The sequence below is a fragment of the Heptranchias perlo genome, chromosome 23 (assembly GCF_035084215.1).
Source record: "Heptranchias perlo isolate sHepPer1 chromosome 23, sHepPer1.hap1, whole genome shotgun sequence".
Taxonomy (NCBI): domain Eukaryota; kingdom Metazoa; phylum Chordata; class Chondrichthyes; order Hexanchiformes; family Hexanchidae; genus Heptranchias; species Heptranchias perlo.
This window is the reverse complement of record NC_090347.1, coordinates 27,914,919-27,929,683: the sequence shown is the minus strand read 5'-3', so window position 1 is coordinate 27,929,683 and position 14,765 is coordinate 27,914,919. Positions and strand designations below refer to the sequence as shown.

General features: G+C 43.1%; 1 protein-coding gene across 9 annotated transcripts in view; it reads left to right on the top strand.

Annotated features, from left to right (window-relative positions):
• The first annotated feature begins 2,098 nt into the window (after positions 1-2,098).
• The window catches only part of arhgap44a (Rho GTPase activating protein 44a), a 290,103-nt gene continuing 277,436 nt past the window's right edge, over positions 2,099-14,765 (top strand). For 3 of the 9 annotated variants that reach the window (XM_068004263.1, XM_068004267.1, XM_068004270.1), the window contains exon 1: positions 2,101-2,435. In XM_068004263.1, coding sequence (XP_067860364.1) covers positions 2,380-2,435 — 56 coding nt within the window. In that variant the 5' untranslated portion in view covers positions 2,101-2,379. Of the gene's footprint in view, positions 2,436-14,765 lie in introns of all 9 variants that reach the window. The other 6 variants (XM_068004272.1, XM_068004266.1, XM_068004269.1 and 3 more) reach the window with 4 other exon arrangements.

Genomic DNA, 14,765 nt, shown 5'->3' with positions numbered 1-14,765 from the left:
TCAGAACATTGAATGCAGGAGTTGGGATGTCTTGTTGAAGTTGTACAGGGCATTGGTGAGGCCACACTTGGAGTACTGTGTACAGTTCTGGTCACCCTATTATAGAAAGGATATTATTAAACTAGAAAGAGTGCAGAAAAGATTTACTAGGATGCTACCGGGACTTGATGGTTTGACTTACAGGGAGAGGTTAGACAGACTGGGACTTTATTCCCTGGAGAGTAGGAGGTTAAGGGGTGATCTTATAGAAGTCTATAAAATAATGAGGGGCATAGATAAGGTCGATAGTCAAAATCTTTTCCCAAAGGTAGGGGAGTCTATAACGAGGGGGCACAGATTTAAGGTGAGAGGGGAGAGATACAAAAGGGTCCAGAGGGGCAATTTTTTCACTCAAAGGGTGGTGAGTGTCTGGAACGAGCTGCCAGAGGCAGTAGTAGAGGCGGGTACAATTTTGTCTTTTAAAAAGCATTTGGACAGTTACATGGGGAAGATGGGTATCGAGGGATATGGGCCAAGTGCAGGCAATTGGGACTAGCTTAGTGGTATAAACTGGGCGACATGGACATGTTGGGCTGAAGGGCCTGTTTCCATGTTGTAACTTCTATGATTCTATAAGGATTGTTTATCTTCACTGTTTTGATGACCCCATTACCGAAGAAGAATGTAAAGATTATATCCAACAACCTTACATTAAGATAACTTGTCAAAGATGGTTTAAGTTCCGAGCTCCCTGATTCTTTGGGCTCAGTACTACCCAATGTTTACTGGATTAATTTCCCTCCTTCATAATCCATTTCAGATGTAAGTTATGTTATCAACTATATTTAATATTTACAAATCAGATTTGGGTTTGTGAGAAATTAAGATTTTTTTGGAACATTTCATGAGGTGCCTTTGAAGATTAGGTGAAATGTTGAACATTTCTGTCCAGTCTTCACTCCTGGGGGGGGGGGGGAGGAGGAAATTAAAATGTATTCATGACTTGACACATGTAATGAATACCCCCACTAAAGGCTTTTAACCCAAGTTGCTACTTCATTACTCCTGAGTTATCTGAGCATTTGCACTTTTGGAGATGACCATGTTTACCAGTTTTCTGATAGATTGGTTTCTTATATCAATCTAGCGGAACAACCTTAACATTAGATCTGTCGACACCCATTGATCTAATTTTAGAGCTGTTCTTTCATGTTATGTTAAACTTGTATGGAACCTCAGTTATAGTACTCTTGGCGTTACTGGGCATAGTTCTGGTCTCTGTATTCTAAAAAGGATAGAGGCATAGGAGACAGTGCAAAAAAGATTTACAGGGATGATATATGAACTGAGAGGATATACTTATCAGGAAAGGCCAAACAAGCTAGGGCTTTTTGTTTCTCTAGAAGAGAAGGCTAAGGGGTGACCTGATAGAGGTCATTAAGATAATGAAAAGGTTTGATAGGGTAGATGTAGAGAATGTTTCCACATGTGGGTCTAAAACTTGATATTGTCACTAATAAATCTAATAGGGAATTAGGGAGAAACTACTTTACCCAAAGAGTGGTAAGAATATGGAATACACTACCACAAGAAGTAGTTGAGGCAAATAAAATGCATTTAAGGGGAAGCTAAATAAGCATGGGGGAGAAGGAATAGAAGGGTATGCTGATTGGGTTAGATGAAGAGGGGTGGGAGGTGTGGTACATAAATGCCGGCATAGACAAGTTGGGACGAATAGCCTGTTTCTGTAGCTCTATGTAATGTTGATGTAAGAGACAACACAACCTGCATGTTGGATATTGTAAATAAAAACTGAAAATACACAGATCGTCACTCAGCATCTGACAGTTTAACATTTCATATGGAAAAAATATCCTTCACGGTTGCATTGTTGATTTATTGCAGACTGCGGATCTCCATCTATAAAATACGGAACTCCGCGGCTCATGCTTCAGTAATTACGGCGCGCAAGGTATCCTGGGAGCTGTAGTTCTTTTTCTCCCCTCGCTCCCGTCTCTGCCAATCAGACAGGAGGGGGCGCTGGAACTTCAGATCCCACAATGCGTGCCGTGTGCCGACGCGTGCGCAGTGGGAGGCTGCACTGCCTCCCAGGGCAGAATATGGTCCAAGCGCTCCCAGGGAAACCGGGGGAGGACGAAGCCGCCGCCGCCGCCACTGCTGTCACCAGAGCGGAGGAAAAGTAACGAGAGATTGGGGGTGGGGAGGGGAGGGGGGGGGAAAATAAAAGGGGAAAAAAAAATAAAATGCCAGTCACCACGTAGTGTGACCGAGAGAAGAGAAAAAAAGGCGAAGGATTACCGTCCCCGCGATCAGCTTGCATGGGTTTTTATCAATGAAATGTTCGTGCGTCTTTTATTCCACCGGCTCGTTTCCCAGTGAATGATGAAGAAGCAGTTCAATCGGATGCGACAGCTCGCCAACCAGACGGTGGGCAGGTAGGCGCAAAATTGCAATATATTAATTACCCATAATCTTCATATTTAAAAAAAAAATAACAAGAATAATGTCTGACATCCGCACACTGGAAACATGCCCCGCCAGAGCGATGTGCCCGACTGCAGAGTTTAGCTCAGGAATGCAGCGCTGGTTGGGTTATTTTTTTTCTCTCTCTCTCTTCTCCCCCCTCTTATTGCTGCACCCTCGTTCAGTCTCTTTAACGAGAAGCCGGTGTTGGCAGAAGATGCTTCGCTGAAAACGAAAGTGTCCAGACAGTGACGGCGGAGGACATGGGTCTTATTCCATTTCTTTTTATAAAATTGTCAGTGATGTGCCACAATTTGGGGAAAATGAAAAACATCCCCCCCCCCTTCCATAAAACACAAACACACACAATCTTGCGTCGGTTTATTTTGAACGCTATGTGATGCATATGGAAAATGAATGAAATCTTAAATATTTAAGGTCATTAAATGTGTCAGGGTTTGGAAAGGGAATTGGACGTGTCTTGTTACAGGATTGCGGTATTGGGACTTGATCCCCAGGCTGAAGTGGGAGGCGTGGTTGATGTAAAAAAAATATTAATACACCTTGCGCATTGCTACCAGGAAAAAAAAAGATGCGATACCATTTTTAGGCGAGCTTTCTTCTTAGAATATCGAGATTTACTGTAATCAATTTACTAATTCTACAAAGGGACCTTATTTCTGTGCACAATGCATTCCACAAGGTGGCATTAAAAACATGTTTACGTCTTAGGTGGTACCTGCACTAAAGAAAAGCAAAAAAAAAATGAGCAAGGTTTGGACATTTGCTGCATTTTTTTCTTTTTTGTACGTGTGACTCGATTTGCACGCGTGCCCTTCCCCCTCCACTTGTAGAGTAGAGGCGTAAGTGTTTGTGTGTTCCTGCGTTCGCAAACATAATTCGTCATGGGTGCGACATCGTAATATTACTGCTTTAAACCATGATCTGTGCAACGAGCCCTGGACACGCCAATATCGCTCAGAGGTGCGAACGTCAGACGCAATATGTTCGATGGACGCTTTGTGTTCAATCACTCGTGTTTGTAAAGAAGAAAAATAGACTTAATTACCGATATATGAGGGAAAGAGGGCAATGTGGTTCCAATGATACGATCTGATATAGACCTTTTCAGATGGAGGAAATTTGACATGTAATATTGTGAATAACGATGGCAAAACTGAAATCCTAATGCGACCTCGTTATTTCATGCAACGTATACAGACCAATGTAGAAAATGACTTACAGTTTTGAAATACTTTAGCAATGCAATGTTAAAGTTGAACTAACAATTGCAATTTAACTGAGATTCCATGTGACCCATTTTTCCAGATTGCTTCATACATTTTCCATAAAATGTAAATAAAATTCGGAACTAGCTCAATGCACTTAAAAATATCACGCAATAAAAGGGTACCAGGCAACATATCATGTATATGTTATTTGCTGAAAGTGTTTGCCTCATTTTCTTCTGTCATCCTGAATAGGCCATCCCAGCTGCACCCAATTCCCAACCCAGGGTGAACTAAAGAATGCTAAATATTGAGAGGATGACAAAAACATAATTTTTGGGATATGTTGCAGCCTTTGCTTGATGTTCTCAGCTTGACACAGCTGAGGTTGGGAATGAAGCAGAATGGGAGACTGAACCTGTGTCCTTCCACTTGATAGCACTCAGTGCTGGCTCAGCATCACCATAGTACCAGTCGATGGGGGTCGAAGTCGGGGAGGAACTCGGACGTGAAGGGCTAGCGAGCCTCACTCTTTGCCTCCGAGGCCTCAAAGAACATCTTCCAGCCCAGAGTCCGCTCCATGGAGCAGGGCGTGAAGTGCTCGCGCTTCTTCCAGAAGCTGCACAGAGAGACCTCCTGTGATCAGCAGCCTGAAGGAGGAAGACGGCTCGGTGATGTCTTTGCAGGTCGACATACTGAGGATTAGCAAGTGCTTTTATGCCAGGCTGTGTGACCTGAAGCCCACAGACAGCACGGCTTCTGAGGTCTTAGAGGACAGCGAGCGGGAGAGTGTGGACCGGCCGCTGACTTTGGACAAGCTGACATAAGGCCGTCCAGTCCTTCGAGAAGAGCAGAACTCCCGGAAGCGATGGCTTACGAGTTGAGTTGTATTCGGCTGTGTGGGGCCAGAGTAAACCGTTGTAAGAGCGAGGCCATGTTCTTTGGCAGGTGGGAGACCTGATCCTTTGTACCTGAAGATGCTGGGGATCTGATTCAGGGGGGCCCCAGGCCTGTACCAAGAACGGGGAGGAGTGGGTCGCCAAGGCCAAACAGCAGCTCGGGGGGGGCGGGGCTGTGGGCTCCCACTTCATGGTTGTCAGGAACTTGGTGATAAGGTTGTTCTAAGTGGCCAAGTTCTGGCCCATTCCCCGCTGTCACAGTCATCCGAGCTATCTTCTACTTTGGAGGCCCAAGGTAGAACACGTCCATAGGGACACCATGTACAAGCCCCCAGACAAAGTGGGGAGGGCGTCCCGATGCCACCCTGATCCTGATGGCCACCCTCATGTGGCTGCCTCAGGATGTGTGTAGAGCCCCAATATGCAAACACCAAGTGTCACTACGTGCTGAGTTTCTACTTGTCCACCACACTGACGAGACTGGGTCCGGCCACGCTGGCCGAGCAGATGCAGGACGTCCTGTCCAGTTGGACCATACCCCACCACTTGTCCCAGGTGGATAAGTTCCTGAGGAGGAACCCCTTCGACCACAAGGCCGTCAGATAGTGGTCGACACGGAATGTTCTGGGAGTCCTGCAGGGAAAGGAGAGGGTGGATCCAATCGGGCAGTTCCCTGACCAGACGATCAGTGCCATTTGGCAAAACGCCTCATCTCCAGAACTGACCAATAGGCACCAGGATATTGCTTGGATGGTGGTGAGAAGGGCCCTCCCAGTGCGGTCTTTCCGACACGCACGGAATCTCAGCGCCACCGTGAGCTGCCCTCGAGGCAGCGACGAGGTCGAGACCGTCGTCCACCTCCTGGTGGACTGCCCCTTCATGCAGAAGGTGTGGAGAGAGATGCATTGGTATCTGTCCTGGCTCATCCCCAACAGCTCAGTAACACAGGACGCTGTGCTCTATGGGCTGTTCCTCAGAATGCACACCGAGACAGATATCAACTCAGTGAAGGAGGCCCTTTGGTCCACCCGAAACCTGCTGGTCTTCCAGCCGAAGGAGCTGTCCACGACCAAGTGTTGCCAAGTGGCACACTCCAAGGTCCAGGAGTACGTGCTGCGAGATGCACTGAAGCGAGGTGCGGCCTACGCAAAGGCACGATGGGGAAAGATCACTGTGTAAGGCCATCCCACTTTGTATTGTACAGAATGTATTAGAAGATATGTACTGTGTTTTGAATTGTAATGGCGGGATCAGAGTGTTTACGATCCTTATTGTATTGTTTTGAAGTGTAATTGCATATTTACATTGAAGTGTGTATTCTTACATTTTATGAAATAAAGTATATCTTGAAATAAAAAAATAGTGCCCCCTAAGAACGTTAAATTTGAATGCAAACTGATATTTTGCTGACCTTTTAACTTTATTCAAATCCAGGACTGAGTAATTTCTAATTTGAAAGTTCAACAGTAATGAATCATAGTTAATCACCTTTCATTTAGGAAATTCAAGCAGTATTTCAATGTTTAAAGCAGCGGTTGCACACTTGTGATATTAGAAAATTTTGTCTCAGTGCAATGATCTTCAGATTTGCACATTAGCATCGACACATTTAAGGGGAAGCTTGATGCTTACCTGAGGGAGAAGGGAATAGAGGGATATGGGGGCAAGGTGGGAGGGGGCAATTAGAGTGGCAGGAGCTCATGTGGAGTATAAACACCAGCACAAACCAGTTGGGCCGAATGGCCTGTTTCTGTGCTGCAGATTCTATGTAATTCTTTGTAACTGGGACTCGAGTTGGGATTAGAAAAATACAGTAACAAGCAAGATTCCACCATTTATATCTGTAATATGTTACATCAATGAACAATTTGGTTGTTGAGTGAAATTGATCAGATAGTACTTGATTCAATGCCGATGTTTAGATTCATTTTAAACAAAAGTTGTATTTAATCCTTCCACCCAAACCCATATAAATTCAGTGATGCTATAAACATTCTAACATTAATCGCAAAGGAGCTGCAGAAGAAAGCAATAATCGCCTTAACGTGTATGTGATAGTATATGTTGATAAAATGGTGCGAGTGTTTATGTATCCCTCAACCTTCAATTGTTTTGGAATGAATTTCATTGAGATTGAAGTGTGGCAGAATCAAAGATTTCCTCCTGTGTCTGGATTATTGCATTATTGGTCCTGAAAATCTGCAGGAGGGTGGGGAACTGCATCCAGCGTAAGTGCCCAAGACCCTGTCAAAGTTTGTAGGGTCAGGAGGTTCACATTAACATGGAAATGGTGGGTGCCCGTGTCACTCAGGGTGCATCCGGGCATCTACCAAAGAAGCAGCAAATTGTGGCTGAATAGTTCCAGACCAGGGTATGCGGGCCCCCAGGGAACAGAAGGTCACTGCCACATTTTTTTGAAAGAAAAACTTGGCTTGTTCTTTGTAGGTCCAGGCCATGATCCCTTCCTGGACCCTCAGGAGGGCTCCATTTCTACTAGTTGTTAGCAAAGTATGCCTGGTCTCATCAGGTATACCTCCACCGGGTCCCTGCGATGTAGGGACTCCTGGCATATACAATTGCAGCAGAAGTTGCTGGACTGCTATCAGGGTTAGGAACCTTGGCTGGTTTTCCCGTCCCCTCTTATGCTGATGGCCTTGTGTGGTGTAGGTGGAGGCTCTGCGCTCACAAAGCCAATTGGAAACTCCCACGTTATACAGCCTATCTGGTGCCCGGCCTAATTTGAGGCCCTTCTGCTGGAAGGACATCACATTTTCAGGGCGTTTACATCTATTCTGTTCACCCAGCATCAGCTTGTTTCAATTATTATAAGATGGATTGTTACTACTCTGTTTTGTGCTCTGTAATCTGTTTTGGCCAGAATTATTTTTGTTACAAGAAGGGGAACAAGTGTTTATAAAGATAATTGCTGTGTGTGGTGGGGATTGGGGAAAGATGTATAAAGATAATGATTTAGTGTTTAATTACATTACCATTTCATTTCCTACCCAAAGTGCAATAAGTTGGAGTCGGAAAAGGTTAAAACTGTTTCAGAGTTGCCGGCCACAGCGTCTTAAGTGCTCCGTTTATTTCGGGCAGAAACAGCTGTGCTTACTTACTAGTTCGCAGACTTTACTTCCCCTAGGCTTCGATTTCCTCTACAATTTAAAGTACAGATTTGATATCCTAGAAGAATGTTCCAAAGCCACATCCACAACACAGGAGATGGTAGGTTGGTGGAAGTGAATTACAAGACAGCAACTCCATTGAGTGTTGGCTTTATAAACCGTGGTGGTGGAACTTCAGCAGTTTGTTAGCACCTGAACTCTCAGATTAGGTCACTGCCGTGAACTCTCAGATTCGGTCACTGCCGTTAACTCTCTACTGCCCAACCAGTACTGTGTTATATGAAATTTGTTTTGAATCTCTGCTGTTGCTGCTGCTTTATTTTTAAATTTTATTAACGCTACTGCATTATACCAGCCGTCACATATAGAGGGCAAATCGTGTGTGCACGAACGTGCCCGCTATAAGCGGTAGGGACTGTATTTGCAATGTAATTCCACTGCTGTTTGTAGGGTTTAACGGTAAAGATTTATGTGCGTTGAGTTTCTGGATATGCTTTGAATACTTACATCATATTGAAAATTGTTTTTTTTAAGATTAGAACATTGAAATTTTCAGTATTCATAAAAATCAAAAGTTTATTGAAAGACCTGAAGCCCTATGCAATTTTTTTTCTTTGCCAATTTTCTCCTTATTTCCTCTTCTGAGTGAGTGGTAAGAATCTATCAATCACTCATGTACAATTGCAGCAGAAGTTGCTGGACAGCAATCAGGGTTAGGAACCTTGGCTGGTTTTCCTGACCCTAATTCAGGAGGACTATGGCCAATTGTAACAGCCAACTTTCCTTTCACTATTACAGGGGTCACTGGGGGAAATTGTGGAGTCCCTATCACTGCCCCAAATTGACACAGAACAGATTGGGAATCCAGCCTGGTTCCGGGGACTTCCCTGAATATTATGGCTCAGTTACTCACTGAATAACTGGTGCAGCTGCCAAATGGTTTAGTTCACACCTGCGTTTAGTCCAGCCCCAAAACAACAAATAGGAACAAGAGACTGGTATAAAAATTGCATTGTAAAATGCTGTCTGTAATTTTACCTTACAGCTATGTTTCCAGTGATTATTTCTGATTCTATTCTTTTAAAAAAGGAAGAACTTGCCTTATCCTGCTATCAGGAATTTTCGATAGATGGTATTACATGGTGCGGTTATGTGGGTAAACATGGCAGCCATTTTGCAAACTGCAAGGTCCCACGAACAGCAATGAGATAAATGACCTGTTAATCTGCTTCTGGTGATTTTGGTTAAGGGAGGAATGTTTGCCAGGACACCTGAAGAACTCCTTGCCCCTTGAATAGATCTTTTGTGTCTAATTTCAAGTCCTCAGGACATCCAAAAGCGCTTCACAGCCAATGAATTACATGAATCACCAGAACAGGCAAATGGGGCCTTGGTTCAACATCTTGTCCAAAGGACAGTACCCCTTCAGTACTGCACAAGTTTATCTGTTGATGCCTTTGAGTGGGGCTTGAACGCATAATCCTCGGACTACAGACTGAAGGTGCTACCACTAACTCCTTTAAAGAACTATTAAAATATAAATAATAGATTGTGGCCCTGAAATTCCATAGGCAACAACCCCAGCGGTTACGCAGGTGCCACTTAGGGAGCATCTTGCGCGCCTGCCTACCCCCCGAGTCTAAAAACATTGGCATTCCCCCTTCCTGAACCTGCCAGTGTTTCATTCGGCCCCTGAGCAAGGCGGCCAATCCAAGAATTTTAAAAAAAAATCCTCTTCAGAGGTCCAGACCAATTACCAGGTCTGGATCATATTGGTGGGGCGCACATATACCATTGCAAAGGTTGGTATGCCTCATCTCTTTTGGTGTAACCAGCTGCTATTATTCGGATGGGTCCCGCTTTAGGGAGTCCCTGCCCCCAGCCTGTCATTTGCCTTGTAGTCAATGTAGAAACTCCCAGAAATGGTGGGGACCTGATGGAACTGGATCCCCTGCATTTCTATGAGGGTTCCACTGGGCATCACTAGAGTTACGACAGGAGATTGGTAGAACTCCTGAGGAGTTTCAGCGTCTGTGAGTTTATTTTTGGTAGGATTCCGAGGTAATTTTTAAATAACAAATTCTTCAACTTGAATTTAACAAATTCTTCAACTTGAATTTAACAAATTCTTCAACTTGAATTTAACAAATTCTTCAACTTGAATTTAACAAATTCTTCAACTTGAACTTTTAACACCTCAATCCCTTCGGTCATACAATTATGATTTGCAGTAGCCAGATATGTGACAAAATGTACATTTTTAAAAATGAGATGACTGCTTTCTTGCATCGAACTGATTTAAAATATATTATTTTGAAGAAGCGATTATGCCATTGAGGAAATCTGTGATATCCTCTCATCCAATTTTTTTAACAGAAAAAAATAAAGCTTTCAGATTTTTAAAGCTTTCAGTGTTGTGTTGACATCATCAAATATCAATGATCAGCTTTTCACAGTCTGGTTAAAATTGTTGCTAAAGATTTTTTAAATTTCTCCCAATAGAAACAACATTGGTCAAGTAAAGAAGTGATATTGAAAATATTAGGGTCAATTTTAACCTAACTCGCCCGTCGGGAAACCAACTAGATCAGGTGCAATGCTGGTTTTACACCCCATGCGATTTTACTCTCCATTGTCAATGGTCAGTAATTTTGGGCAGGGTGTAAAACCAGCATTCTATCCAATCCTGTTAGTTTCTCAATGGATGGGTTAGGTTAAAATTAAGCTCTAGAAAAATATAAAATAATTCTTTTATACTATATCATAAATAATTAATCATAATAACAATAAGAGGAGAGTGTCTAACCACCTCCCCTTGACATTCAACGGCATAACCATCGCCGAATCCCCCACCATCAACATCCTGGGGGTCACCATTAATCAGAAACTTAACTGGACCAGCCACACAAATACTCTGGCTACAAGAACAGGCCAGAGGCTGGGTATTCTACGGTGAGTGACACACCTCCTGACTCCCCAAAGCTTTTCCACCATCTGCAAGGCACAAGTCAGGAATGGGATGGAATACTCTCCACTTGCCTGGATGAGTGCAGCCCCAACAACACTCAAGAAGCTCGACATCATCCAATACAAAGCAGCCCGCTTGATTGGCACCCCATCCACCACCTTAAACATTCACTCCCTCCACCACCGGCTCACCATGGCTGCACTGCAGGAACTCGCCAAGGCTTCTTCGACAGCACCTCCCAAACTCACAACCTCTACCATCTAGAAAGACAAGGGCAGCAGGCACATGGGAACACCACCACCTGCATGTTCCCCTCCAAGTCACACACCATCCTGACTTGGAAATATATCACCGTTCCTTCATCGTTGCTGGATCAAAATCCTGGAACACCCGACCTAACAGCATTGTGAGAGTACCTTCCCCACACGGACTGCAGCAGTTCAAGAAGGCGGCTCACTACCACCTTCTCAAGGGCAATTAGGGATGGGCAATAAATGCTGGCCTTGCTCCGATGCCACATCCCATGAACGAATGAAAAAATAATAATCAAAGATTGTTGTGTTCTGTTAATGTATGCTTCCAGTTAATCAAAGCTTTGTCTGACCACAAGAACTAGAAATGAAGGAAGGGTGACAGTGAAATGTTCAGTGCTTTTTAAGTGAACAGTTACCCTAAATTCCTCACATAATGCCGGATGGAACTGGCAAAAGGACAATGTGTAAATTGCACATCCTTCTCCTGTAACAGGAAAAAACCTAGGAAACTCCTGTAGTTGAACAGTCAGCCCTCGTGAAGCTGTTACAGTAATGGAAATGTTTGCTTTGAGGCATTTGATATGTGGTACTTTATGGTTGGCTTGTTGGATTAGGCATATGTGCCTTGTAAATGAGGAATTAAATAAGGTGGATTTTGAAAAAACACTGCTGCCACACTGCAGTGTGGAACTACCCAAAATTCATATAAATGTGGTCTTCTATTTTGCTACAATTTCTTGTTCTCAATAGCAATCTTTTAAATTCGTTTTAGAAAAATAGTTTTGTAGGTAGAGGTTGTGAATGGTCAAATGATACCTTCAACTTGAATGTGAACATCTTGAGAAAGATTGAGAAAAATTGTTATAATCTTTTGGTGCTATATATTTTAGAGACTTAAGAATTATAACTAATGGAATATTAATGTATAAAAGATATATAGATGACATTTCATTACACACCAAAAGTCACTGTGTTCCAAAACCAACTCACTGTGTAAAGCACTTAAAGATATTTCAATGACATGATAAGGCACTATATAAATGCAGTGTTTCTTACAAGTTAGCATCCACGTAGGATAGGGTTGCCAACTCTGGTTGGAGGTTTGATCACCTGATGTTCTAACCACATGACATCTGATCATGTGATGCTTGATCATTTGAGGTCTGATCACGTGACATCTGATCACATGACTTCACAAATATTATTGCATTTACCATATAAAGGTATATACTAAGTAATACTGGTAACACTCAGATTCCCCTCATAACCCTCATAAGGGGGAAAATAGAATATGAGAGTAAACTAGCAAGAAATATAAAAACAGATTGTAAGAGTTTTTTCAAGTATGTAAAAAGGAAGAGATTAGCAAAAGTAAATGTGGGTCTCCTAGAGGATGAGACAGGAGAAATTATAATGGGGAATTAGGAAATAGCAGAAGTGTTAAACTGTCTTCACAGTAGAAGACACAAAAACTATACCAGAAATAGTGGGGAACCAAGGGGCTAATGAGAGTGAGGAACTTAAAGTAATGGTTGTCAATAGAGAAAAAGTACTTGAGAAACTAATGGGACTAAAAACCGATAAATCCCTTACATCTGAGGGTTCTTGAAGAGGTGGCTGCAGAGATAGTGATGATAAGACCATAAGAGATAGGAGCAGGAGTAGGTCATTCGGCCTGTCGAGCCTGCTCCGATATCTAGTGAGATCATGGTTGATCTGATTTTTACCTCAACTCCACTTTCCCGCCCTTTCCCATTTCCTTTGACTCCCTTGCTGATCAAAAATTTGTCTAACTCAGCCTTGAATATATTCAATGACTCAGCCTCCACAGCATTTTGGGGTAAAGAATTCCAAAGACTCACGACCCTCTGGGAGACGAAATTCCTCCTCATTTCCGTCTTAAACGGGCGACCCCTTATTCTGAGTCTATGTCCCCTAGTTTTAGATACCCTATCGAGTCCCCTCAGAATCTTGTATGTTTCAATAAGATCTCCTCTCATTCTTCTAAACTCCAATGAGTATAGACCCAACCTGTTCAATCTTTCCTCATAAGACAACCCTTCCATACCCGGAATCAACGTAGTGAACCTTCTCTGAACTGCCTCCAATGCAAGTATGTCCTTCCTTAAATAAGGGCACCAGAACTGTACGCAGTACTCCAGGTGTGGTCTCACCAGCACTCTGTTCAGTTGTAGCATGACTTCCCTGCTTTTATACTCCATCCCCCTAGAAATAAAGGCCAATATTCTGTTTGCCTTCCGGATTACCTGCTGCACCTGTATGTTGACTTTTTGTGTTTCAAGTACGAGGACACCCAGATCCCTCTGTACCCCAGCATTTTGTAGTATTTCTCCATTCAAATAATATTTTGCTTTTTTATTTTTCCTCCCAAAGTGGATGACTCCACATTTTCCCACATTATATTCCATCTGCCAAATTTTTGCCCATTCACTTAACCTGTCAATATCCCTTTGCAGACACTTTGTGTCCTCATCGCAATTTGCTTTTCCACCTATCTTTGTATCATCAGCAAATTTGGCCACAGGACACTCTGTTCCTTCATCCAAGTCATTGATATATATTGTAAATAGTTGAGGCCCCAGCACTGATCCCTACGGCACCCCCAGTCACAGATTCCCATTTTGAAAATGACCCTTTTATCCCGACTCTTTGTTTTCTGTTAGTTAGCCAATTCTCTATCAATGCCAGTATATTATCCCCAACACCATGAGCGCTTATCATGTGCAGTAATCTTTTATGTGGCACCTTATCGAATGCCTTTTGGAAATCCAAATATACTGCATCCATTGGCCCCCCTTTATCCACGCTGCCCGTTACTTCCTCAAAGAACTCTAATAAATTTGTCAGACATGATTTCCCCTTCATAAAACCATGTTGACTCGCCTTGATTGTATTATGAGTCTCCAAATGTCCTGGTACTACTTCCTTAATAATGGATTCTAGCATTTTCCCAATGACAGATGTTAGGCTAACTGGTCTATAGTTACCTGCTTTCTGTCTCACTCCCTTCTTGAATAGGGATGTTGTGTTTGCGGTTTTCCAATCCGCTGGGACCTTTCCAGAATCTAGTGAATTCTGGAAGATTACAACCAATGCATCCACTATCTCTGTAGCCACTTCCTTTAAGACCCTCGGATGCGAGCCATCAGGTCCAGGGGACTTGTAAGCCTTTAGACCCATTAGTTTACCTAGTACTGCAGTGGATGCATTGGTTATGATCTTCCAAAATTCCCTAGATTCTCGAATGGTCCCAGCGGATTGGAAGGTAGCAAATGTAACGCTGCTATTCAAGAAAAGAGGGAGAGAGAAAACAGGGAACTACAGGCCAGTTAGCCTGACATCAGTCATTGGGAAAATGCTGGAATCCATTATTAAGGAAGTGGTAACAGGGCACTTAGAACATCATAATATGATTAGGCAGATTCAGCATGGTTTAATGAAAGGGAAATCGTGTTTGACAAATTTATTAGAGTTTTTTGAGGATGTAACTAGTGGTGTAGATAAAGGGGAACCAGTGGATGTAGGATATTTGCATTTTCAAAAGACAGGTTGTTACGCAAGATAAGGGCTCATGGGGTTGGGGGTGACATATTAGCATGGATAGAGGATTGGTTAACGGACAGAAAATAGAGAGTAGGGATAAACGGGTCATTTTCAGGTTGGCTGGCTGTAATTAGTGGGGTGCCGCAAGGATCAATGCTTGGGCCTCAGCTATTTACAATCTATATTAATGATTTAGATGAAGGGACCAAGAGGTAGTGTATCCAAGTTTGCTGATGATACAAAGCTAGGTGGGAAAGTAAGCT